The following is a 24,676-nucleotide window of genomic DNA, read 5'->3' as shown; positions in this document are numbered from 1 at the left end:
TACAGCTCACCTAGATTGTTGGCCACTCCTTAATATTGAAGAACTCAAAACTATTCTAAATAGAGAAAAGTCTGGCTCGCCTTAACCCTTTAAGTGCTGCCGTCGGCCAACGGTCGTCACGGGCACTACCTCCCCAGTGCTGCGTGCGACCGCTGGACGTCCAGTTCAGCACTGGATAATGGACAGCGCAGCACTGGGGAGGTTTATTTACGAAGCTCCTAAGGTGTTAAGACCCCTTACCATCATGAAATAATTAGACATCAACCCTTTGCAGGTGATTCTCAACTCCCTGAATGCTTCACTGCGGGAATCCATTGTACCTGCACGTGCAATGGTCACCCCCCTTTTGAAAAAACCTACAGCTGACCCTGAAGTTTCTGCTAACTATGGACCCATCTCCCTCCTAACAGTCTTTTCCAAAATACTTGAAAGACATGTCCATTCTCTTTTTTTCACAGTTTGTCCAAACCAACAACTGTCTCCACCCTTCTCAATCAGGTTTCCGCTCCGGTTTTTCCACAGAGACCGCACTTTTAGGTGTCACTGAGAGGCTACACCAGTATCTCGGCCAAGGGCAGACAGTCACACTCATTTTGCTGGACCTTAGTGCGGCTTTTGATACCATCTCTCACACACAGCTCATCCGCACTTTAAAATCCTTTGGCATATGCGGCTCTGCCCTGGACTGGCTGATCTCCTTTCTGGACACTCGTACATTTCAAATCTTTTCAGCCACATCCTGCTCCAAAACCTACGCATCACCTCACAGGGTGCCTCAGGGCTCGATCCCGAGCCCACTGCTATTCAACCTATATGTCAGACCTTTGGCCGATATTGCGCACCAGGCTGGGCTTACCCTTTTCACATACGCAGATGATTCTCAGATTATCTTTCCCCTCTCTAATTCCAACCCTTTAGCACCCTCCTGTCTCAAACAGGGCCTCAGTAACATTTCAACTTGGATGACCCAAAATCATCTGAAGTTGAATGGTGAGAAGATTGAGGTGCTTATCTTGGGTAAGCAGAAAGACCTTTGGTGTTCATCTCACTGGCCGAATGAGATGGGTAACCTCCCTAAGCCAACTAGACATGTTCGGAACCTGGGCGTCATTGTTGACGACTCTGTCCATGCACCAGCAAACCGTTAAATTGACCGCTTTGTTTTACCATCTTGAAGTGGCTCAAGAAAATTCTTTGGATGTTGCCTATCTCCACTCATAAAACTGTGGTCCATGCCCTCGTTACTTCGCGGCTCGACTACGGCAACATCTTATATCTGGGCTCCAATAAGGTCGTGATCCGCAGACTTCAACTTGTTCAGAATTCTGCAGCAAGACTCCTATGCAGAATCCCCAGGGCCTCCCCCATTTCTGGACACTTGAGGGATTTACATTGGCTCAGGGTGGAGAACCGGATCAAGTTCAAAGCCCTGAGCTATATGTTTAGAATTAAGGCAGGTACTGCCCCTCAATATCTTCAAGCACTTGTCTGTCCCTATGTTCCCTCCAGACACTTACGCTCTAAAACCAAGGGCAACTTTGTTGTACCTAGGGTGAAACTTTACCGAATCGGTGAGAGATCTTTCTCCTACATTGGCCCTTCCCTTTGGAATACTTTACCTTCTAGCATTCGCAAAGAAACTAACTACACCCATTTCCGCAAAACTCTTAAAACCTGGCTTTTTGATCAATAACTCCAGCTTACTGCCTCGTTTTTAGCTCTTGGTCCGCTATGGCGCCGGGAACCCCTTTTTGGGTAGCTGTGCGCCCTACAAATCCAATAAATAATAATAATAATTCAGTGACCACAGATTGGCTCTTCTTTAGATTGTGTCTTCCACTCAGACACCCACTGGGCTGCTGGCGGTATTCGAACAACAGAGACATCGCCCACATCGGCCACCAGGCTGCCCAAAAGCAGCCCACAGCTGGAATTCGGACCCAGGCTCCTCGGGCATTGACCCAGTACCCCCGTTACTTATCCGACACTGCTGTTTGGTGTAAGCCAGTTCACAGACCGACTTACTTGGAGGTTTTGCTTTGGTTTCTATTCTGAGAAATCTCTTGCTACAAGTCTTTATCGGAAGAACACATTATTTACCAGTATTATCTTTTTTTTGCCATTCTGTGAACTGGACTCTTTTTCACCCAAAAATACCCCAATTTAGTAATCTGCACAGTGGGTACAACCATTCTGATTTTGGCTTTGTGTGCGTGCAGGCAGAGATTAGTCCAGAATTAACTGATGTCCGCGCATCTGCACACATCACTTATGGTGCGAAGCCACTGGCGCCACCTGCAGGCTCACAGGGGTACTACTTTGAATTTTTAAGATCTACCCTAAATGTCTGGGGAATATTTTAAGGTGAGGAATCCGTGGTTAGGTAGTGTTTACTTGAAAAGGTGTTACCAAATGTAACTTATTTGATTAGTTTATACTTTTCGGGGACCGTTTCTAAAGTAATAAGCAACTGTATGTGTGTCTGTTTTTATCTTTTTTTTATTTTTTATAAAATAGAAAGAGTAGCACTAGCATAGAAACTGACAAACCAGGCCCACAAAAACTCTTTCTACAAATAATCGTGGATTGGAGGTGGAATAGTAAATTCTTTTTGGTGTCCACCTTCAGGCAAGCTGTAATTTGTTGGCTGAGCGGGGACTCTATCGCCCTGGCGTATTAGAATATATGTATGTGCCAGGAGCAAAAATTGCTCGGCAATCATTAGGGCCACAAGAAAATGCCGCTTTAAAATCTATACGTTAAATACTCTTAGAGTTTGTCCGAGTACAATAGCAATCGAGATATAAGAAAGGCAGCTGGGTTCTAAATAACAGCACTATCCAACTAAGTCACAAGCTTACTAATCTGTATTGCCCACCTCAAATGATCTGCTGCCAGAAGATCATAAAAAAATACAATACTTGGTGAGTACAAAAGCACTTAAACTAATTTCATCAGGAACTCAGTTATGCAGTTCCAATGCTTAATTGATATGAGACAAATGTCGGAGCAGTCTTAAATGAAATATTCGACTCGTAATTTAATATGTACAATGCACTTTGACTCGTACAGTTTAATAGCTCGTCGCTTTTAACTAAATTATGTGTTTCAGATGTTTTACTAAATTGAAATGAGTTTAATTAATCAGTAAAGTATTTACTTAATTACAAGGGAGGTGTAGCATTAGAATCGTGTTTTTCACACGTTTGGAGGCCAGCTGGTTAGGATATTATGGGGTTTTTGGACATCAAATAGCTGCAGATTTGGAGGCACGTCTAAGACGATTGATGACTGAGGTGTCCCAGTTACTTGATCCTCACATTTAGTTGCTTCTTTTTAGTCCTGGGAGTTTGTATGCACTGCTGCAGAGAGAGAAGTTAAAGTAGAAAGATGAAAATAGTTCCATTCTCCACTTATTAGTGTAAGGCTATCTTTAAGACCGACTGACCACTGATGGCGATCTAGAGCAGTGTAGTCAGGCCTATGTGGAAGGGTGGTGCATAGAGTCCCTTGTTCGTAAAAGCTATATTATAGATTTGGTTATACACTGCTAGCCTTCATGTTTATGTCTAGACTATGTATAGCTGTAGGCATTAGCAGTCTCACTAGACTCGTGTTATAACAGAAAATTAATAAATACTGCATATATACATACGTACGTAGAGGGTTTGGGGTATGCCCCCTTCATCCATTATCTTTCTTGGCTGGATAGTGATGGCATCCTGTTTGCTCACGAGTGCGTATCCACGTAACAAGTGGACTTCAGGGCCAAGACTTATGCTGTTACTTTAATTTACAATCTCCTTTATTTCCTTTCCATTCTTTATCCTGTTTACATCTTTTATTTTTTAGACATCCATATGTTTGCCTTCAATTTACAGTAATTCAAAGTCACTGGTACATTTCATTTGCACCAGTAAGTATCCTATTATCTGTGATATGAATTAAAACTAAAAAGGGTTTCAGTAACCTTTTGAGTACATCTAACTGCCTGGAAGCACCTGCACTTTTCTATTAATACTGTATGTAATGGCTAATTCAGTTTAAATCAAACTTATTTTAAGCGTATGGCTCCCACTTTTAGGCAGCAACTTTTTTTCTTTTTTCAGCAAATGTTTGCCAATAACAATGAAATAAAACATTGCACCAGCTTACCTTGCGTATTGGCTTTGCCAGTACTTGTTAGAATTAGTCGTAAGAAGGCTTTAATGGACAGGGATCACTGGCGATACTATATTAAGTACCTTAACTTTACTGATACTATTTGTTTGGACATACTATAATTTGTAGTGAGTCTCGGTAGTAATTGAGCTGAACAAGATAGAGCGATTCTCTTAACTGATGTGATGCTCTTTTACAGGCAAGTGAGGGATTAGACCGACCCCACGCTCCAGCAGTGACCAAGCAGAACAATGGTAAGTCCTATTTATACGTTTGAGGCTACCAAGCTTTTATATTATTGATTTTTTTAATCAAACATGTTTCTAGTAATTTAGGAAGCTGATGGTGTTAATCATGAGCATTTAATTGCGAGGTCGACATTTAAAGATGATGGTATACATCCCTCCCTTATGAACGGTGTCAGCATGCCTTGAAGTGAATGGACATTTTGCTGCATTGGCTGTTGCTTGTTGCCTGCATATACGGTACTGATCCAAAGAGGGCTGTTAACGGCAGCTGCTGTATGATATGCCAACATTGTCACGGATTATAAAAAGTGCACTTTTAATGGATACATCTTCCAGCAGTTTCCTCACTATATGGATATTCCTCCAGGTGTCAGTTCTCTGGTACCGGCAGGTGTCGCCATGCTGCATCTGACTCTGTGACATCTTAACAACATACTATGGGCCAGACACTGTGCTTACCTCGGCTCCTATTTTTCCACTCCTCATTAATGCGGGTCCAGAGTTCCCTGGGTACTAAGACCATGCTCATAGCCGCTGTCCAAATGCTGCAGAATTTAATGTGTCGCAGATACCACAGGGAAATGACCTTGTCAGACCCACCTGACATAAGCATATTGTGATTGTGCTCCGAAAACTGCGTTCGAGCCTGCCATTCCTGTTCATTGATACACTGTAAGCCATCAAAACGAAGGGAGCCCTGCAGTTTTTTGCCATTATCTGCAAAGATATGCTAGTGCATTCTGTTTTGCTCTTCGGTAAGTGTCTTGGCAGTTTATGATCTTTTAAAGATCTTCCCACAAAAAAGCATTATAGGGTGGATGAATCTGGTTCTTATGCGAGGAAACTGTCCTGTCTCTGTGGGAGACTGGAGACTCAATGCTATTCCACGATACTGGACTCAACGGGGAAAACAACATGATATTGAAAAAGGTGAAGCTGGAGTTTCCAACTCCGGTCAACACCTTCTGACAAAAAATGCTGGATTTGTTAAGGATTGTTCTTGAGCCCTCAAGCCACTCCCAAAGATTGTGTTTGATCCTATGGGCTTGGCGACTATGGTGTCTTCATCAGAGGCACCATTTGACTCCCTCACTGCACAGCTGTGGCACTCAAGAAGTTGAAACCTGCCAATAAACAGTCACCTGTTCAGCCACTGCCACCTTTGAAGGACGCAGGCGCTGCCCTTGAAACTGACTCCGGTGTTGCTTTCTGAAGTCTTCTGAAACAATTTCTGTGATGAAAAGATTAAATCATATTTTGACATATACCCATGACAGAACATCTCCACAGGGTACAAAGATTTGCCTGGATGGGTTCAGATTTATGTTGACTGCAAGGCCTTTGCCGAGCCTGGTGTGGCTTAGATATCTGCACAGAGACGATGACACGGAGGCTAATGACCTCCTTCCCTCTAATAATACTGATACGTTTTTTTTATATTGATTTGCAAAAGTTGCAGCTATACTTGAACATAAAAGTATATCCCCATCCCTTCTGACACCTCAGTTTTAAGTCTTTCTTTACTATGATGCTATGAGAAGCAGCAAGAGATTTGGCTTTGACCCTGCCCTCTTTCAAGGCAAAATCTAATATTTTGACTAATCTTGCAACCATCTTCCTCCGTTACAAAGGACTTGGTCTACTTTTATGGGACTCCTCTAGCACCTCTTCTGGCTGCTTGGGAAAAGCCTTTATTGGGCCCAGCAGTCTATGGGTAACTAACCATGCAACAGTCTTTCCATTGGTAAGTCACACTTTCTGTCATTGTTCTCTTCGCCAGAAAGTCTGAGGCTCAAGCTTCCTCTTAAAATCAGAACCTAAATGCTATTCCCATGGCTCTTCATATAGTCTCATAAATAAAGGACTATTTTTTTGGACATGGTCTGCATTTGAGCCACTTCATACTTGCCTTTAAACATTTTAGTTTTTTCTAGTTGCCATTACCTGGGTAAGAAGTGTCTGCAAGTTGCAAGCACTGATTGTGACCAATTGGTCTTTCAAACCAGAGTTGTTTTCCTTCCCAAGGTAGTGACTCTATTCCATCTGGTTCAATCCATCATCATTCCATCCTTCACCCGACTGCACATCACACCAAGGTGGGAAGGATGCATTCAAAAGTGGTGGTTAGTGTACACCAAGGATCTCTGCTTTGATGACCAAAGCTTTATATGGTACGCAGGTAACGGGAAGTGAAAAGCTGTTCAAGAAAGAATCTTGTTGAGGTGAAACTTCTTCTGCATTAAAATGTGCTGTACTCTGGCACATAAAGAACCACCGAGGCCATTAGGGCTCATTCTACGATGGCGAAGTCTTCCATGTCCTCATTCCTGTGTCTGAATCTGCAGAGCGATAATATGAGCATACCTTCATATTTTTTTCTAAGCACTAGTGCATAGATTTGGAAGAGTGATGGGAAAGCAATCTTGCTTTTTCTGTCCTTCAGGACTGACTTGTCAGACCATACCTTTAAGCCCCTCCTCCCGGTTGTAAATTGATACTTGTATAGCGCACTACTCACCCGCAAGGGTCTCAAGGCGCTTGTACGAATACCGGTGTGGAACCCGTCCTGGCTTTCCCCGTGAGGTGTCCACTCCTGGGCACCCCCAAGGTGGAGGCCAGGCATCCTTAATGTTGTGGGGGCCGTTGTGGAGATTAAGCAAGCTATTGCCCAGAGTTGCAGAGTGGGACTCCATGATTGGAATAGGCACCGAGGCGAGAATTATCAGGTCCGTGGAATTTTTGAGCCCAAGACCCGCCGAGGCGGGGAATTGAACTCTGGTCCCGGGCTAGACGTCTGCATCAGGGTCTGCCGCTCTAACCATTGAGCCACACTTCTCCACTTATTGTGTTTTGTATTGCTTGGTAATGTATTCAAATGGCGAGGAATCTGCAAGTAGATGTAGCTGTCACAAAATGTTAATTACCTTCAGTAACTATCTTTCTGAAGAAAACTATGCCTGCATATTCTTGGATGGTATTATGCCAGGTTTTGAAGGTTCCAGATCATTTGCTTGCATCGCATTTTCTGCCGTTCTAGTCCTTCAGCCTTCTTGGTGCAGGAAAGATTTATGGGAAACTGAAGTCTGGTGCAAAGCTGGGTGCTTCATGGCTCCAGTGACATAACAATGGAATTGCTTCTGGTGGTAATGTGTAGCCAGCTCTACTGGAAAAGTTTCAAGATCCAATTCAGCACCTGGGATGCTCAAAAAGTGAGGCATCTGCAGGTAGAGTATCCACCAAAAAGATAGTTACGTAGCATACATAACTTTTTTCGAGATTTAGCCAGTGATGTTTGGAATGCCACCAGACAGATCCTTGGTGGAGGCTGGATTCTGCAGACACTGTGGCTTGGTCCATGGACACAGCATCAGACTGCACCACCAAGCTTTCATGTGTTCCATTGACTGCTCGGGACATGTTAGGCCAACCCTCATGGACCTGTCCTTTGATGGTGACTGGCCATTCGGAGTGAAGATCACCTCCGTTGTTGCATCTGGCCAAAGCAGTATGGTGCCGCCTACTGGTGTTCGAGAATTATTTCTGGGAAAAAGCCTGGCAACTGGAGGGATTTTAGGTGAGGAATATGTGGTAAGATTAGAAATCCATAATAAATATTTTTATTGAAGGTAAGAAATGTTTTCTTCCTTGAAGAGGCCCTCGTCTTCTGCTAACTGTTGTAAAGTAGAAGTTCACAGGAAGCCAAATTGTAGTTCCAAGAAGCTTTATTGAAGTACAAGTTACAGAGGTAGGATGATGTAGCCAGAATGGTGAGTAGGCCTGTAAGTATCTCTGTAAATACGCCACACCAGGAGCAGCCTGCAGAAACCAACTGATTCATTTCACCCATTCAACATTCCATGACCTATACAACATTCCACTCATACTTAGGCTGAACAGCAAGGGGAAGAAAGAGAACTAAGGAGAGGAACATTCACCTTACTACATATCCGCTTTCTTTACACTTAAAAACAATGAAAGAGGATGAACCAAGAAATGAATACAACACTTGAGCAAATTATTGCAGTAAAAGATAAAAAGCAGAATGACTCAGATTACATAGAACAGAGAAATGTAAAGATATAACAACATTTCAAAAGGAAAAAAAATCCAACAGCAAACAAAGGCACGTACACCATCCCCCTTTCTCACAAGAGAACAGCAAAATCCAAAGATGTGCCACAAACCTAAGTAACAAAACCCATAACAATGTGAACGCCTGACGTCAAGGCAACAAAAACGTAAAGTGGGATGACGATAACAGCGAGCCAGCGCTGCAAACCAAATTAGCCATAACACAAAACGAGAAATAATGAAGGTATGTGAAATGTAGTACGTAGGCAAAGTGGAAAGAAAAACAAAAAGCTGAAAGAACGTCTACACCGCAGTAGAATACCATGTTAAAGTGAAGAAGAAATACAAGAAAACGAATCGTGCATGCATGACTGTCTGTCAAGAAAATCAAGGAAATGTAGACAGAATATCAGAAAAAGGCAATGAGCATATCAAAATATTTTAATCCAGGCAATAAGAATATCAATATTTTAGAAACCAGGCAATAAGAATATCAATAGGTTAGAAACCAGGCCTAGTACAGAATATAAAAGAGAAAGAACATACATATGAATTCATAGCCTCAGAAAACACAGTACATATTAGAAAAGGAGATAAAGGTACAAAATAACAGAACTGGTAGAATAAAAGTAACCTCCCTCTAAGAATTGAATAAGGCTAAGCATCAAAATAACAAACCAATAGATTTGCAGAATAAATCAGAACTCTCAAAAGTGAGCAACAAAGTATGGCAGTATAAAAATTAAATATATACAGAGTCACTTATGCAAATACTAGCAGAAAAACATCTAACACAAAAAGTGACAAAAAACACCAGTATTCGACTTAGTACTCGAGTATGGATTAAAATGAGAAGAAACCTGTTCAAAATAAAACAGTGAGCAGATACAGTATGAGCCCAGGAGATGGTGCAATGAGCTCAACAAAAGTAGAATGTACACCAAAATACGGAAACATCGATATTATAATAATGAGAAATCACGAAGAAGAAACATATTAGAAGAATGACACATTCTTAACTGCATAGAACTAGTTAAATCAATGCAGCAATTACAAGTACAGAAATGAAACGACTTGCATATGTTGAGGAGGGATTGCCACGGAGAATGAAATATTTGCAGAGTCAGACATACTTCTTAAACATCCACGAATAGGAGATTGTTCTACCGAACTTGAACAGTGACAGAAGCTGGAGTGTACCATCAGTGCTCATAATGACAAAGAAACTCCAACATAGCCGATAAAAACGATGGTTGGACAGTAAGGGAAAATACAGCAAGATTGAGGTTTACATGTAGGCGTCAACCACAAGATGGCGGGACGCTCTGTGACGCAGTGCCGGGTGGCTGCCGGCGAGAGCGTGCATGAAACATCGCAGCAGAGAGATTCCAGGATTCCATGGCGTCATCAAAGGCTCCTCAAACAGGTAAGATGCGCGTGAATATATTTGAATGAAGAGCTGCCGTTAATTTTCCTCAGTGGGCAACACGAAGAGAAATAAGATAATTTATGAAAATAAAATACAGTCATTACTTGCCCAACAACACGGAGGAATACACCGCATAGTGTCGCTCCTTTTGAATAAAGAAACATTGTGGGAAAACAATGAAAATTAGCCCAAAATGAAATGCAGCCACAGTTCAGAAACATTATCTGTTAGTGTGATGTATTCCTATAGGTTCTGTATCGATCCCCCTATTCCTGACCCTATTCTGGTTAACAAGTTAACTAGCAGCCATCCCATGAGGCAGAAAACCCCCATGATGCAGAAACCGTTATCTGATTAAGCCACACTACGGCACAGGAACGTGTTATCTGATTAGGTCATAACGCTTGCCATCTAATAAGACAAGCGATATTCCTCCAGCCCCTGATAAGGCATACGGAGTTCTCAAAACAAATCAAACCTATGACAGACCTGGGAAAAACCCTGCGGCCATTGTTTTGATTTCACCGAGAACTTCAGCAAAAGAATGTGCTAACGACCAGGTCGTATGACATCCTTATTGACGTATCTATGTCCATTCTTACGTCAATCTCGGCACCTTAAAGGTATAAATATTACCGATATTGCCCTATGCAAACACAGGCGGTGGTGACGAGATCGGAGCAGCCAGACTTCCCGAAGCCCAGAGCAGAGCAGACCCCGCTGGCGCAGCCCCGCCTTCCTGACGCGCTGAGAACGAGACGCTGCTTTCTCCTGCCGAGAAATCCAGCTCCGGCGCTTCCGGGTAGCCCTCGCAGGCAGCCTGGAATATCGAGACCAGAGACGAGAGATACCATCCCTCATTCATCCTAGATTCCAGGTACAGAACTGAATAACCCCTTGCAGAGAATTCTTTAGTCAGTCACTTGGCAAAACAAACTTAACTTAAACTGCTACTTTCTACTCCCGCCCACGTATTAGGCTTAGGTCAGGTACATCTGGGGTAGGCGTAGTTAGAAACACCAGTTGAGTACGATTAGTCAAATGTATATGTGTATGTATCTATTTTATCCATTTTAAACCATCATATGGCTTAGAAACCATATCAATGTTTTTACAGTATTATTTTATACTTCTGCTTTTAATGTATGCACTTTACTTAACCATAAGTATTGCAATAATATCGATCCATTTCTCTTGTATGAGAAAAGAGACTGATCAATAAATAACATCTTTTATTGAACACGCCCGTCTCTTCCTTTTCTCTACAATCTGGTGAGACTAAGAATGCACGTACTGACTGAGTAAAATAAGTCGTCTTTTGTTTTCACACGACTCTAGAGATACACTCTTGATTAGGGGAGAGCAAAGTTGTCATGTTCTATGGTTGTCAGAAACTAAATCCCTTCTTGTCTATCCAGGGAGGTTCAACTCCTCCTTGCCTATTCGAGAAAGTTTCTAGTGAACTCTGAGCTAGCTGGCAAACCCAAAACTTTAAGTCTAATATCGACAGTAGTAGACCTAGTTAACGTCTGGTCTAGGCCTATACTATTGAAGGTATTATTCCAATGCGCAGAGCCTATTGGGATAATAGGAACTACACTACATGGCGCCAAACGCGTTTGGATAGGCGATAAAACTAACGTAAGACATTTAGAGTAACTCAGTCGTGCTTTTTCACTCAGACCCCTTTTTCCCATAATACTCCAAAGACGTCTGGAGTGGGTGAAAGGTAATATCCGCCAAACCTCGCAGGAGGAAACTCCTATGTATGGTCCTTGGTTTAGTCAACGTTGAAGGATACACTGTTCCAAAATATTGTGCATCTAATCTTTGTTTCCATAAGAACCTGATCTGCAAACAAACGGAAAAACCTTCCTGTCGGTAAAATGGTAGACAGTGATGAAGAAAGAGAGACAGCTAGATTAGCAGCTGAACTAGTAGCAGCTGATAATACTATGCAAGACGCTGACCCGGAGATAATACTCATCGCGGTCAACACAAGAAAATCTATAACTTTAAAACTTATAGAAAATGGACTGACACCTAGAGGTGGCACGGTCATATTCGTAATTGAGGCACACGAATATCGGCAGACAGAGGTATTCTATTCATGGATACATTTTCCAGCAGCAAATGCTGTAGCAAAGGTCTTCCACTATTACAAAACAGAGGAACCTCCTAATAAGTACACTCCTTTCGAGGAGGTGGAAGTACCACTTAAATTTCAAGAGCATCTGCTCTTATTTAATGGCGCCCTAAAACATAATAATCACATCACCAGGCTCGGTCCATTAGGTAGACCAGGAGCAACGTGGCCGGTTCTAGCCGGATACACACCACATCCAGACATCGATGGGATGTCTGCAGCAAACCTTTTAATACAACTAAAACAATTAATAAAAATACATAGACAATTAGTCCAATATGTAATGCGGACTTCAACAATCCAACCAGCAATTAAAATTCCACAGCTGACCCCTCATCAGGGGAACACAAATAAAATTACACCACAGAACATACAATCCTGCCTAGGTAAGATACCAGCTAAACGGGAACAAATACCATTCTGGTTAGCACAAAAAATCACCCAAATAGAGGCGGTGTTTCCAGACACCACCCCGTTAGAAAAACACAGGATTCTGACTATCTGTCTTCCAATGGGAATCGCACCACACGTGGAGGACTGTGACACTTGGGGTACAGTCTTTGCTTCCATCTACACAAAAACGCACGGTGTTCCATCCATTTCGGTAATACCAGATGTGCTAAAACAAATTCAAGACGAATACGGTCCAGAACCCGCTTTAACTCTTGGTATGAAATTACTAAAAGACTTCAAGCAGGTCTCGGCTATATTATTAGCCAACATAAAGGGAGAAGCAGCAAACGTGGCGATCCGCCAGAGGTTAAAGGAGACAGATATAGCAGACCAACCAGCTGAAATTGCCAGAATTATAGAAAAATCCTATGAGGAACTAGATAGAGATAGTTTAGGTGGAATACCAGTAAAACCACAACTGATTGAAAGTCCTGGAAAAATATTTTTTAATAATAATTCAACATCACAAAAAAAGAGCTGGGATGGAAACAAACAATCCAATCCTAAAGAAAAGAAATTCCAGTCCAGAGGAAGGTCTCCTCGGCGGAGAAAAAAATCTCCGAACCAGAGACACAGGTCACCCCAAAGTGACCCCTCTGGGAAAAGATATAACCTTAGAAATAGGGATAATATAAAGAAGCCTGATAGATATCAAGACATTGATACACGTCCCTCTCAATCTTTTCAGACTTCCTCGCAGAAATCGGAAAGAAGAGGACGATCAGAACAAAGAGAAGAGCACGCCAAGTCCAAAGACAAGGAATCTGCTCATCTAAAAAAGAAACTACAATTTCCAAAAAAGAAGGTAGCCAGTATCAAGGTAGTAAACAATGCCGAGAATACTGAGGACACAACTGAAAAACGGAGAATGGGCTCAGACAATGCTGGACAGCGCAGCAGAAGTGAGCATAGCTTGCAAAGTCCTTATGAATCATCTGGAGACAGTGGACACGAATGAATATCTTCAAGTGGAAACTGCAGACACCAGAGTTAGCAAACCTCACAAAATATATGAAATAACTTTACGTATAGAAGGGGATAAGACTAGAAAAATAAGGGGACTATTTTGGGATAATCTCTCCAAGGGCTATGACATCCTTCTAGCTGAAAAAGACTGGCCACCGGAGTTTGTCAGGGAGTGCCCTCATGGCGAAGAAAGAATTATGCCTGCCTTCTCAAATCATATCCCAATTCATAAAAAATACACACTTGCCAGAAAGTGGGCAGTAGCTCAAGCTCCTGCTTTATATAAAAATCATGTAGGATGGGATGAGGACTCTCCTCCCCACAAAATCCAGTTAAAATCACAACCTACTGCACAAAGACAGTGCCCAATTAAGCAAGAAGCTAAAAAACAGGTAAAAGAAATCCTAGATCAATTAGAATACCAGGGGGTGATTGAAACTTGCACCTCACAAATGAACAACCCTTTGTTTCCGGTCTCCAAACCAGACAATTCATATCGTCTAGTTTTGGATTACCGACACCTTAACTCATGTTGCAAAACTTTTGCAGTGCAAAACTCGCATAGTGCTGCACTAATGAATAACATAGTGCGCAAAAAATACAAAACAACATTAGACATCTCTAATGGATTCTTTTGTCAAAACATAGCACCAGAGAGCAGATATTTGTCTGCGTTCTCAATAAATGGCACTCAAAAACAATTCTGTCGGTTAGCCCAGGGGTACAAGAATAGCCCAGGGGTATTCTCAGCGAGAGTAACAGAGTTACTACAAACATATGATGACGAAGCATTATCTTATGTCGATGACATATACCTAACAGATGATGACTTGGATACTCACTTGAAGAGAGTGAACACCATAATACTTGGGTTCGCAGCAGAGGGTTACAAATTCAACTTTAAAAAATCGAGAATTGCCCATCTAACAGTCCTGTTCTTAGGATATGAATTATCAAGTGAAGGCAAAAGCCTGGCTGACAATTTCCTAGAGAAATGTGCCGTACTCCAAGCACCTAGAACACAAAAAAACCTACAGTCAATTCTAGGCTTCCTAAATTTCGGAAGAACATACATTGCAAATTACGCAGAAAGGGTCAAACCCCTTTATGATCTAATAAAACCAGATTTTAAAAGAACCAATTGGACTCAAATACACACAGAAATTTTGAGATCCTTACAAACAGACATGTTAATTAAAACAAAATTAGAAACACGTGATAACACACGCAATCTTGTGATTCGAGTCATCCCAGGAAGATGCGGATTCACATACCTGACCTCTAATGAGGGAGAAAAGGTACCAATTGCATTCAAATCACACTTGTACACTAAGGCTGAAATGAAATTTAGCCCAACGGAAAAAATTCTTACTGCAACACAGACCGCTATAGCAAAAGAACGAGCCCTGGCACAAGTTAAACGAATAATAATCGTGACGCCGATACCTGCCCTAGAGGCTGTAACAAAAGCAAGCATTCCAAATGCTAAAGCGCTCCATCCGAGATGGATACAATGGGCTAATTCTCTTGCTGCAACAGACGTGGCATACGAATTTGATCCTAACTTAAAAACACAAGAATTTCTCCAATATGAATTTGAATGTCCTCCGCCGACCGAAATTCTGCCTCTAGAACATTACGGCTGTATAATATATACAGACGGATCAGCACAACCCGCAGTAGGGGGTAAACAAGCTTACAGTGCTGCGTGCGCGATTGTTAAAGGTCGCTGGCACGAAGGAAAATTCAAACCAGCTATTACTAAGACACAATCTCTAGGAGATTGTACAGCTCAGCGAGCTGAACTACTGGCGTTCAAGATGGCGCTTGAAAATACCGATCGAGAATTCCCCACACTCATAGTGTGCGATTCGTATTACTGCGTTCAGTCTTACAATGAATACTTGCAGATCTGGCTTCAGAATGGCTTTAAGGATGCAAAAGGAGGCACAATCAAGCATAAGATGCTCTGGGAACAAGTAGTTCTTTTACAAAAAGAACTACCAAAGACTCACGTGACGCACTCACTGAGTCATCAGCGTGATGGCGTTCACGTTGCAGGGAATTCATTGGCTGAGACCGCCACAGCGGTAGCAACTAAATCGGCTTCCGTAGCTCGAAAAAAAGCGTACAGTGAAGTATATTGACGGTGAAACAGTGCTGGCGGTGAAAACGTCATCAAAAGGCGACTGCTCAGCGCTACCGATCAACTATCCACTCAATTATACATACATAATCGATGCAAACTCCGTCCCTTTTGCTCGAATCCCTGGAGTGGGGGATAGAGTGATTCCAAACATGGACAGGAGAACCTTGTTAATAGCAGACGCACATATGGGCGAGGGTCTCAGACACCTCAAACTAAAAGATTCTCTGGAAGAATTACAATCAAGGTACTGGTGGCCAGGCATGAGCCTGCATCATACCATGTTTGTAAAGAACTGCCCAAACTGTAACAGAAATCGCAGTGGTGAGAGAAACGGTGTAATACCGTGTCGTTTCACTCCAGAAAAAATCAACAGTAAAAAGCAAAGCGTCCGATTAACATATACAGGCTAGTTTCCACTTATAATGTAGATCACCAGCACGCGGCTGACGTCTGGACTGTTATACAAAGATTTGCGAGTCTAAATGGCATATACGCTAGAAGCATGCTACGTTTGACCATTGTTTTCACTCTAGCCCTCCAGCCTGAGGGGAAACATGGCCAAATGAGCATAGCACAGCGGGACTCTTCTCACTTCCTTCCTGAGGGATACGGGATGGTGTAAAGAAAAAACCGAGGCATAAAGCTATCTATAACAGAAAGGATATTAGGTTCGGGGGCTGGGTGGGTCAAACATCTAATAAGTGTCCAATGTAGTCTAAATAACCTGCCAAGAAATTCTCTCAAGGGATTCAGTCCGTACGAATTATTATTTGGAACTAGGATGTTAGTCTTAGACCTCGACAGTCAGACTTCAGTGGTGAAGGAAAAATGCTTTGATATCAAAGATCGTTTGGCTATTTTGCAGGACTTAAACGAAACAAGAAAAGACCTGAGCAACATAAAGTTGAAACAGCAGCCAACAACCACTGAAGAACCACCACCTGTCCCAGCAAGACCTGTCTGGATTCCAAAAGTCGGGGATCTAGTCAGAGAAAAGATCGCGGTAAAGAAGGAATTTGGGCCTTCTTACAGAAAAGCAGTTCCTGTCTTGTCTATCAACGGGACAAGATCAGTTGTACTACCGCCGCTTGCTGGTAAAAAGGAGAACCGAGTTGTATCCATCGACCTGGTAAAACCACAATCATATGGCCGATAACAAATAGTAGGCCAAGTGGACTCCCGAAAAGTAGTAGAACACCAAGATTTGCTACAAACACAGAGGTTCAATCTAAGAGGCTAATCACATTCGAAACGCCTACAGAACTACAACAAGGACTATGCAACAATGCAATGGAACTTAGACCTCTGAAAACCCAAATAAAAACATTTAGCAGAGACACACCAATCTATAATGAAGTAACAAACGACTATGCAAGAAACAGTAATCCTGAAGCAATCGGAACAATTGACAGAACTGCATCCGGCTACTTCATAAACTTCGATGATTCCTCTGAAGGCTTCACTGAATCAAAAACACAGCCATCAACAAAAACCTTTAAAGATAAAGTTAAAGTACTTTTGAAACAACTGAAAGAAACATATCTGATTTCTCCATGGATTGAATTTTGAGTGGGTTTTGGTGCATTTATCCTCATACTTTGGCTCATCATGGTACTAACTTTGGGACGCTTCATTGAGGGAAAATATGCTAAAATGGACACAGCAAGTCAGAAAATCAACTTGATCCTCAAACCACACACATCTTCACACGTCGAGAAAAGAGAACTTTCTTCAGTCAACATCACAGCCAATCCTATACCGGGTGGGGTAGCATGGGACAACACTGACTACGAAATTTATGGTCCGGTTGAAATCCTGAAATATCCACACCAAATTAAGATCTCGTTGAGTGACTTTGTAAAACCAAGCTCATTTGCTGATGATTGGGACTTTGAAAGTATAAATAATATGATGTCTGACTTAGTGATGTCTGCTAAATTTACCAAACATGATTATTTGCAGGGTTCGACAAATTATGATAGTATGTACTGTTATAACCACTATGGTAACCATTTTCTACATAGATCTGCACAACCTAGAAATGTTTTAAATTATAATCAATGGGAGCATTGTGCAACCCCTCCACAAGGAAGCTCAAGAACCGTTTATGACAAACATTCATACTTTTCAGGTTTTAACACAAGTAATGCTGAAACATTTTATTTCAAATTGTCAAATAAGACAGGGACAAAGACCATGATAACAAACACGAAATTGATATATTCAGACTCATTCTTTGAACAAATGAATACTTTTGGTTTTGATTATTGGGACAAAAACGTTGAAGTAAAGAGTGTTTGGGGTACAAAAGAATGGCAAGTACAGGGTATAGAATCTTTGTTTAGAGCCTGCATGATCCCAGAACAAATTATATTTTTAAATGACACTGTTCAACAAACTACCTGTCTTGGCCTAGCCAAAATCAAAGACTTAAATAAAACGTCTATTCCAAAACCAACAATGAACAGCAATAACTCTACAGATGAAGAGATAGACGTAAATTATGTATTAAACCAAAACAGAACACATCCTGATTGGAAAAAGTGGTTGATCTGGCCCACAGATACTAATAACTGTCAAGACAGATTCCTGAACAAAACACAGGGGTTCAAAATGACCAGGCCAGACCCTAGATATTCCCAAAGACAACACCCAGGGATAATAACCACCTACAGTGTGGGCAAATTATGCCTTCAGTGGCTACAAACTTCCACACTGGCAGAAATTAAGCAACACCTAACTTTACTTACTGATGGTGCTGACTTGCGTGATTTCATTATGGGACCGTGCAAACAGCGTCAGAAACGTTTCATAGCAGCCTCTGTATATGCAGCATACAACGAGGCCTGGAAGGTGACTCAAATTGAGACAGCAGAAAGAATACGGGAAATTGACCGTATTAATTTGGAAAAATCACTTTCTGTAGTGGACAATGGGTTAATGACTCTGTCCTCCAGAATGTTTTCTCTGGACAGCATTGTGTCTTCAGCAATCGACATATTATCGCAAGACTTACTGTTGTTACAACACGGTCAGTCTCAATTGCGTTCTATTGTACAGCTAGGCTGGACGTTACAAAATCTGCGTTCAGGCTATGTGCCTTGGCGTTTAATCAACACAACGTCGCTATTCAATATCTTTAACCTTACTGATAAACAAATCAGTATGGCACAAAAGGGTGCTGATTATACAATCCTGAGCATTGAGAAACTCGAGAGATTACCAGTGACAATGTCAGAACGACCTGTCAGTGAATGGATAATACATGGGATAATTAATATTCCAATATCTACCTTCAGGTTTCAATACTGCCAAAAATATATACAGGCTGGCATGTACGAAAAATTGGGAAAAGGGTACATTAAAACAACATGGAACTTGCCCTATTCACATGCATGTGTCAGTAATAAAGGACAGAAAGTGTTTCTTAGTGGCAATAATTGTGCGATGTCACTGAGCGGTACACTTCTGTGTAATGGAATTAGTTTGCATGGAGCCTGTGAAGGGAACTCAAATAACCTTTCATGTCACCAACTAGGCGCACCTGCAACAGAGATAGAACCATTCTTTCAAAGACTCTATAATGGGAGTTACGTTCTAATTGTGGATCGCAGATGTTGTAGTCTTATGCCCGGGACTCCTTATCTCGTAACTGCGAAGGTCAAGTGCTGTGGACACTCATTGTTCCCCAGCTCCTTTCCAGACAGGGAGGCAAGGGCATGGCCTAACTTGAAAATTACTTCTATTCGAATAGATACTTTAAGCAGAATGAAAACAGTGCTTCTTCAGACGCCGACCAGGCTCAGGTCATCAAAAGAAACGTATGATCTCCTAGTCGCAAGGACGACTGCAGAGATTCACTCATTGTTATCAACTAATTCCCCCATACATTTCGCAGAAATCCTGAATGAAATCTTAAATATTTCTGATACCAGTGGAGTCTCAAAAGTATTTAAGACAGTATTTTCGATGGCATTAACACCATTCAAAGCCATACTGGGTATTTTTCCAGATTTCGTCCATTCGATTTTTGGCGGACTTCCCCTCATTTTGGGACTAATTGCAGGAATCCTATTCCTAGTCCTTATATTTCGTTATGGCAAACCATGTCACAGACAAAACACCTGCGACAAGGGAAGAAACAATCCTAGCCATTGGATACCGGGACCGGATATCAAAAATCCTGGGACTATCCCGGCTTAGAGACCTGAACATGACTTGGTTTCTTTCATTTCGACCAATGTGGCAACGATGTGTTTTACCTGTATTAAGGTGCTTGCTATGCGGAGAAGAATGCGTGTTAGACACCTGTCTGACGCTACAATGAGATGCGCCAATGGATGCAGAAACATTGTTGAGTCCAATAAAGGCTCATGCTTTGTGCTGCCCTCAACGGCTACCAATCCTGATGACGGCATTCGTGGAAGCTTCACCACTACGATTAAGGGGTAGTGAAGTTCAAGATGAAAGCAGCATTGATCAGGTACGACCTTCTGTCAGCAATTCTAATGAAAACGTCAATGGAGACAATCATGCGCACGAATGCATGGTTACATCTTTTTCCGAGTTAGTGGAACTCTCCCAGGAAGCTGTTGACAGCTTTTTCGACAGTCTAAATGATATGATGTTCTCACCAGAGCAGAAATAGAGACTTTTGAGCAAGCTCGCACACGGCGTTCCCTGAATTTGGCCTTCAACTAGAATAGCAAAATACCATGAACAATTTTCCCTCCAGTTCATGGACAGCAATTTTTTTCAGCAGCCCCAAAATATTTTTACGAATTTTTCGGGACACTTATTTTCTGCTTAAAGTAAGAACTATTCTTAGAGAACTAAAATTTCTATTTTTAGATACTTTATAGACATTAGCTGCCCGCTGGTATGTTCATAATTATTTTATTCTGTGATGGAATGGTCTCGAAACTTTTTTCTGTATTAAGAGCCATTTCATGTGTAAATTCTCATATACAAATTAGTGATAATGTATAGATATGCGTGATTACTTTAGCATTATTCTACAGCTTGAGTGCATATATTACATGTGACTGTTTTTTCCGTATATTTGATAATTTCAAAATGCATTTATGTATTTTGGGGTGGTAAGGTATACACGATACTCTACAGTATGTTTTACTATGCATAGATTCGTAAATATGTCCATAGTTAGCGTGGAGTGGGTGTGATGTATTCCTATAGGTTCTGTATCGATCCCCTTATTCCTGACCCTATTCTGGTTAACAAGTTAACTAGCAGCCATCCCATGAGGCAGAAAACCCCCATGATGCAGAAACCGTTATCTGATTAAGCCACACTACGGCACAGGAACGTGTTATCTGATTAGGTCATAACGCTTGCCATCTAATTAGACAAGCGATATTCCTCCAGCCCCTGATAAGGCATACGGAGTTCTCAAAACAAATCAAACCTATGACAGACCTGGGAAAAACCCTGCGGCCATTGTTTTGATTTCACCGAGAACTTCAGCAAAAGAATGTGCTAACGACCAGGTCGTATGACATCCTTATTGACGTATCTATGTCCATCCTTACGTCAATCTCGGCACCTTAAAGGTATAAATATTACCGATATTGCCCTATGCAAACACACGCGGTGGTGACGAGATCGGAGCAGCCAGACTTGCCGAAGCCCAGAGCAGAGCAGACCCCGCTGGCGCAGCCCCGCCTTCCTGACGCGCTGAGAACGAGACGCTGCTTTCTCCTGCCGAGAAATCCAGCTCCGGCGCTTCCGGGTAGCCCTCGCAGGCAGCCTGGAATATCGAGACCAGAGACGAGAGATACCATCCCTCATTCATCCTAGATTCCAGGTACAGAACTGAATAACCCCTTGCAGAGAATTCTTTAGTCAGTCACTTGGCAAAACAAACTTAACTTAAACTGCTACTTTCTACTCCCGCCCACGTATTAGGCTTAGGTCAGGTACATCTGGGGTAGGCGTAGTTAGAAACACCAGTTGAGTACGATTAGTCAAATGTATATGTGTATGTATCTATTTTATCCATTTTAAACCATCATATGGCTTAGAAACCATATCAATGTTTTTACAGTATTATTTTATACTTCTGCTTTTAATGTATGCACTTTACTTAACCATAAGTATTGCAATAATATCGATCCATTTCTCTTGTATGAGAAAAGAGACTGATCAATAAATAACATCTTTTATTGAACACGCCCGTCTCTTCCTTTTCTCTACAATCTGGTGAGACTAAGAATGCACGTACTGACTGAGTAAAATAAGTCGTCTTTTGTTTTCACACGACTCTAGAGATACACTCTTGATTAGGGGAGAGCAAAGTTGTCATGTTCTATGGTTGTCAGAAACTAAATCCCTTCTTGTCTATCCAGGGAGGTTCAACTCCTCCTTGCCTATTCGAGAAAGTTTCTAGTGAACTCTGAGCTAGCTGGCAAACCCAAAACTTTAAGTCTAATATCGACAGTAGTAGACCTAGTTAACGTCTGGTCTAGGCCTATACTATTGAAGGTATTATTCCAATGCGCAGAGCCTATTGGGATAATAGGAACTACACTACATTAGATGAAGACTGCTCTTGAATAAAAGAGTAGAAACTCTGTCCTTAGGTAAATATGTTCATCAAAAGTGCCACAGAACTTAGACAGAATGGTGAAGAAAAATTCTGTAAGTATTTGAAAGTCACTGACCCAGATATAAACTGTGTGATAAGTATATCTGAAGAGACAGGATATAGTATGGCAGGGGCACTTGAAGAGAAGGAGATCCACTAACACAGAGTAGTCACTTGTTGAATAGTGAAGTTAAGCCAATACAGAGAAGTAACATAAAAGAAGACTCCCCAAGCTTGAAAAAAGTACTGGCATGTCCGAGTTGAGGCTGACGGTGTAATTTGTCACTGGTGGGGCTGGGACTGCAAGAAGGTATTGCTGAGATGTTACAAGCTTGGGTTCTTTGATGTATTCGCAGTATTGAATCCTTAGATGCTGTAAAGAGACTTCATGGTAGAAGTGGAAGAATTTCTTTGAAAAGTATGTACATTTAGTTTGAAATCACACTGGGAAGACCACCTCGGCGCCAAAATATGTTGTAAAGTAGAAGTTCACGGGAAGCCAAATTGTAGTTCCAAGAAGCTTTATTGAAGTACAAGTTACAGAGGTAGGATGATGTAGCCAGAATGGTGAGTAGGCCTGTAAGTATCTCTGTAATTCTGCCCCACCAGGAGCAGCCTCCTAGCTGCTCAGCCTGCAGAAACCAACTGATTCACTTCACCCATTCAACATTCCATGACATATACAACATTCTACTCGTACTCGGGCTGAACAGCAAGGGGAAGAAAGAGAACTAAGGAGAGGAACATTCACCTTACTACACTAACCAATGTGCCTGCAGGTAGAAATGATTAACTTAAAGTTCATAATTGATAACTTGCTCCCAAGAAAGGTTCTACAATAAGACCGATGATACAGACCTCATGAGGGTCTGTTTCGAACTTTTGCCTCCTAAATCTTGGGCACTTGTCAAATGATGAAGGCATTTTATTTGACAAAAAAACTCACTTTTCTGTCAGAAAACAGAAAAAGGCGGGGAGAGATGAGACGTCGAATAAACGTGTTGTCACCAATTTCTGTAGACATTTTTGAGAGAAAAAGGCAGAGTTTAATGCTCCAGGGTCCTGTCAGCAGGAGCCGGAAAAAAGAAGTGATACAACTGCCACCTGCTGTGCATGATGGGATGCTGGTGGTTTCTGGGTTCTTAAAGGCACAGTTTTAACCTTATAATGACAGCCTATGAAGCTACACTGCCCTCCTTCAGCTGTTTGCTAAAACATCTTGAAATTATACACAAATACTTTGTCTGGTCCTTTTTTATCATCATTATGAAGAATCCGGCCATTGTATCTAGGCTGCATAATCAGTCTCATTCATAAGTGTCTCTGAAGGCCTTCCCGAAGATGGGTGAAAGTCTACACTTGCGGAGCTATATATGTGTATGTGTGTGTGTGTGCGTGTGTGTGTAAATGTGTGTGTGTGTAAATGTGTGTGTGTGTGTATGTATATATATGTATGTGTATATATGTATATATATATATATATATATATATATATATATATATATATTGTTCTGGCACTTGCCGGACATTCAAATGATGGGGTGTTAGCATAGTAAATATGTTGTGTGACTGCTAGGCACTTGCCTTAATAAAATTAGACTTGCAATCGGGCTGCGCGTGTGCACAGTAAAAGCAATGAGACACTTGTCATAGTATATTCACAAATCTTCATGTGGTTTGCACCTGCATTGCCAGGAAGAATATATCTGTGGTAGCATAGTGACATCTCCTGTTAAGGCAACAGTGTCCTCGCGCCGGTCTGAGAGCTGAGCTGCTCTGTGTGAGCCTAGCAAGCGCAATTGTGAGGTGCTCTCGAAGGACCGATCTGTGGCTCTATGGATAACCTGAAGCACCACGTCCCAGTTGGGGTCAGGCACGGAGCAGCTCCAGACCATGCGAGTAAAGTCTGTGTCCTCTGCCTAACAGCGGGGCACGCCGACGAAGCCTCTGGGAACATGACATGGCCACGATTCGTCATGGTGTGCAAAAAAAAAACTGAAGCCACTTAAGCCTCGCATTGCGGCATACTTTGGGGGTGCAGGCCGATGTCTTCCTCAAAGCTGTGTCATCAAAGGAAGGCCCGAGATCTGACACCCATCGCTGTTTTGTTTCAAACTCTGTTTAATAGAATTTTCTTTGAGTGAGAGACATAGCGCGTTACATGTGCAACATTGATCAACAAATCGGCCCAGAATAACAGATCTCAGATGTAGGTTACAGCTTCTTCACAAGGGCGGAGGATAATCAACTGTAAGAAAAAAAACAGCACATTCATAACCTGTTGCAATCCGACCATTGGCTAAGAGCATCACTCAACCCTCTCAAGATCTGAGAAGAAAATCCAAACATATCATGAACATATATAAAAAAAAAATACAGAAAAACAAACAAAACTATGATGTTGTGGTGCACAAAATAAAAAGGAAAAGGGAACAATCCTTGTGAAGGG

The 24,676-nt window shown here is 41.8% G+C and overlaps 1 protein-coding gene across 6 annotated transcripts in view; it reads left to right on the top strand.

The window, feature by feature from the left end:
- Positions 1-24,676, top strand: part of MTMR4 (myotubularin related protein 4) — an 856,656-nt gene that overhangs the window by 46,539 nt on the left and 785,441 nt on the right. For all 6 annotated transcript variants that reach the window (XM_078679492.1, XM_078679491.1, XM_078679497.1 and 3 more), the window contains exon 2: positions 4,361-4,415. Coding sequence is in view for 3 of the 6 variants with exons in the window: in XM_078679497.1 (XP_078535623.1) it covers positions 4,413-4,415 (3 nt within the window). In the remaining 3 variants the exon portion in view is untranslated. The remainder of the gene's footprint in view (positions 1-4,360; positions 4,416-24,676) is intronic.

The sequence above is a fragment of the Lissotriton helveticus genome, chromosome 3_1 (genome assembly GCF_964261635.1).
Source record: "Lissotriton helveticus chromosome 3_1, aLisHel1.1, whole genome shotgun sequence".
In the NCBI taxonomy this organism is placed as follows: domain Eukaryota; kingdom Metazoa; phylum Chordata; class Amphibia; order Caudata; family Salamandridae; genus Lissotriton; species Lissotriton helveticus.
Note: the sequence above shows the minus strand (reverse complement) of the source record. Positions and strands in the feature narration are given on the sequence as shown.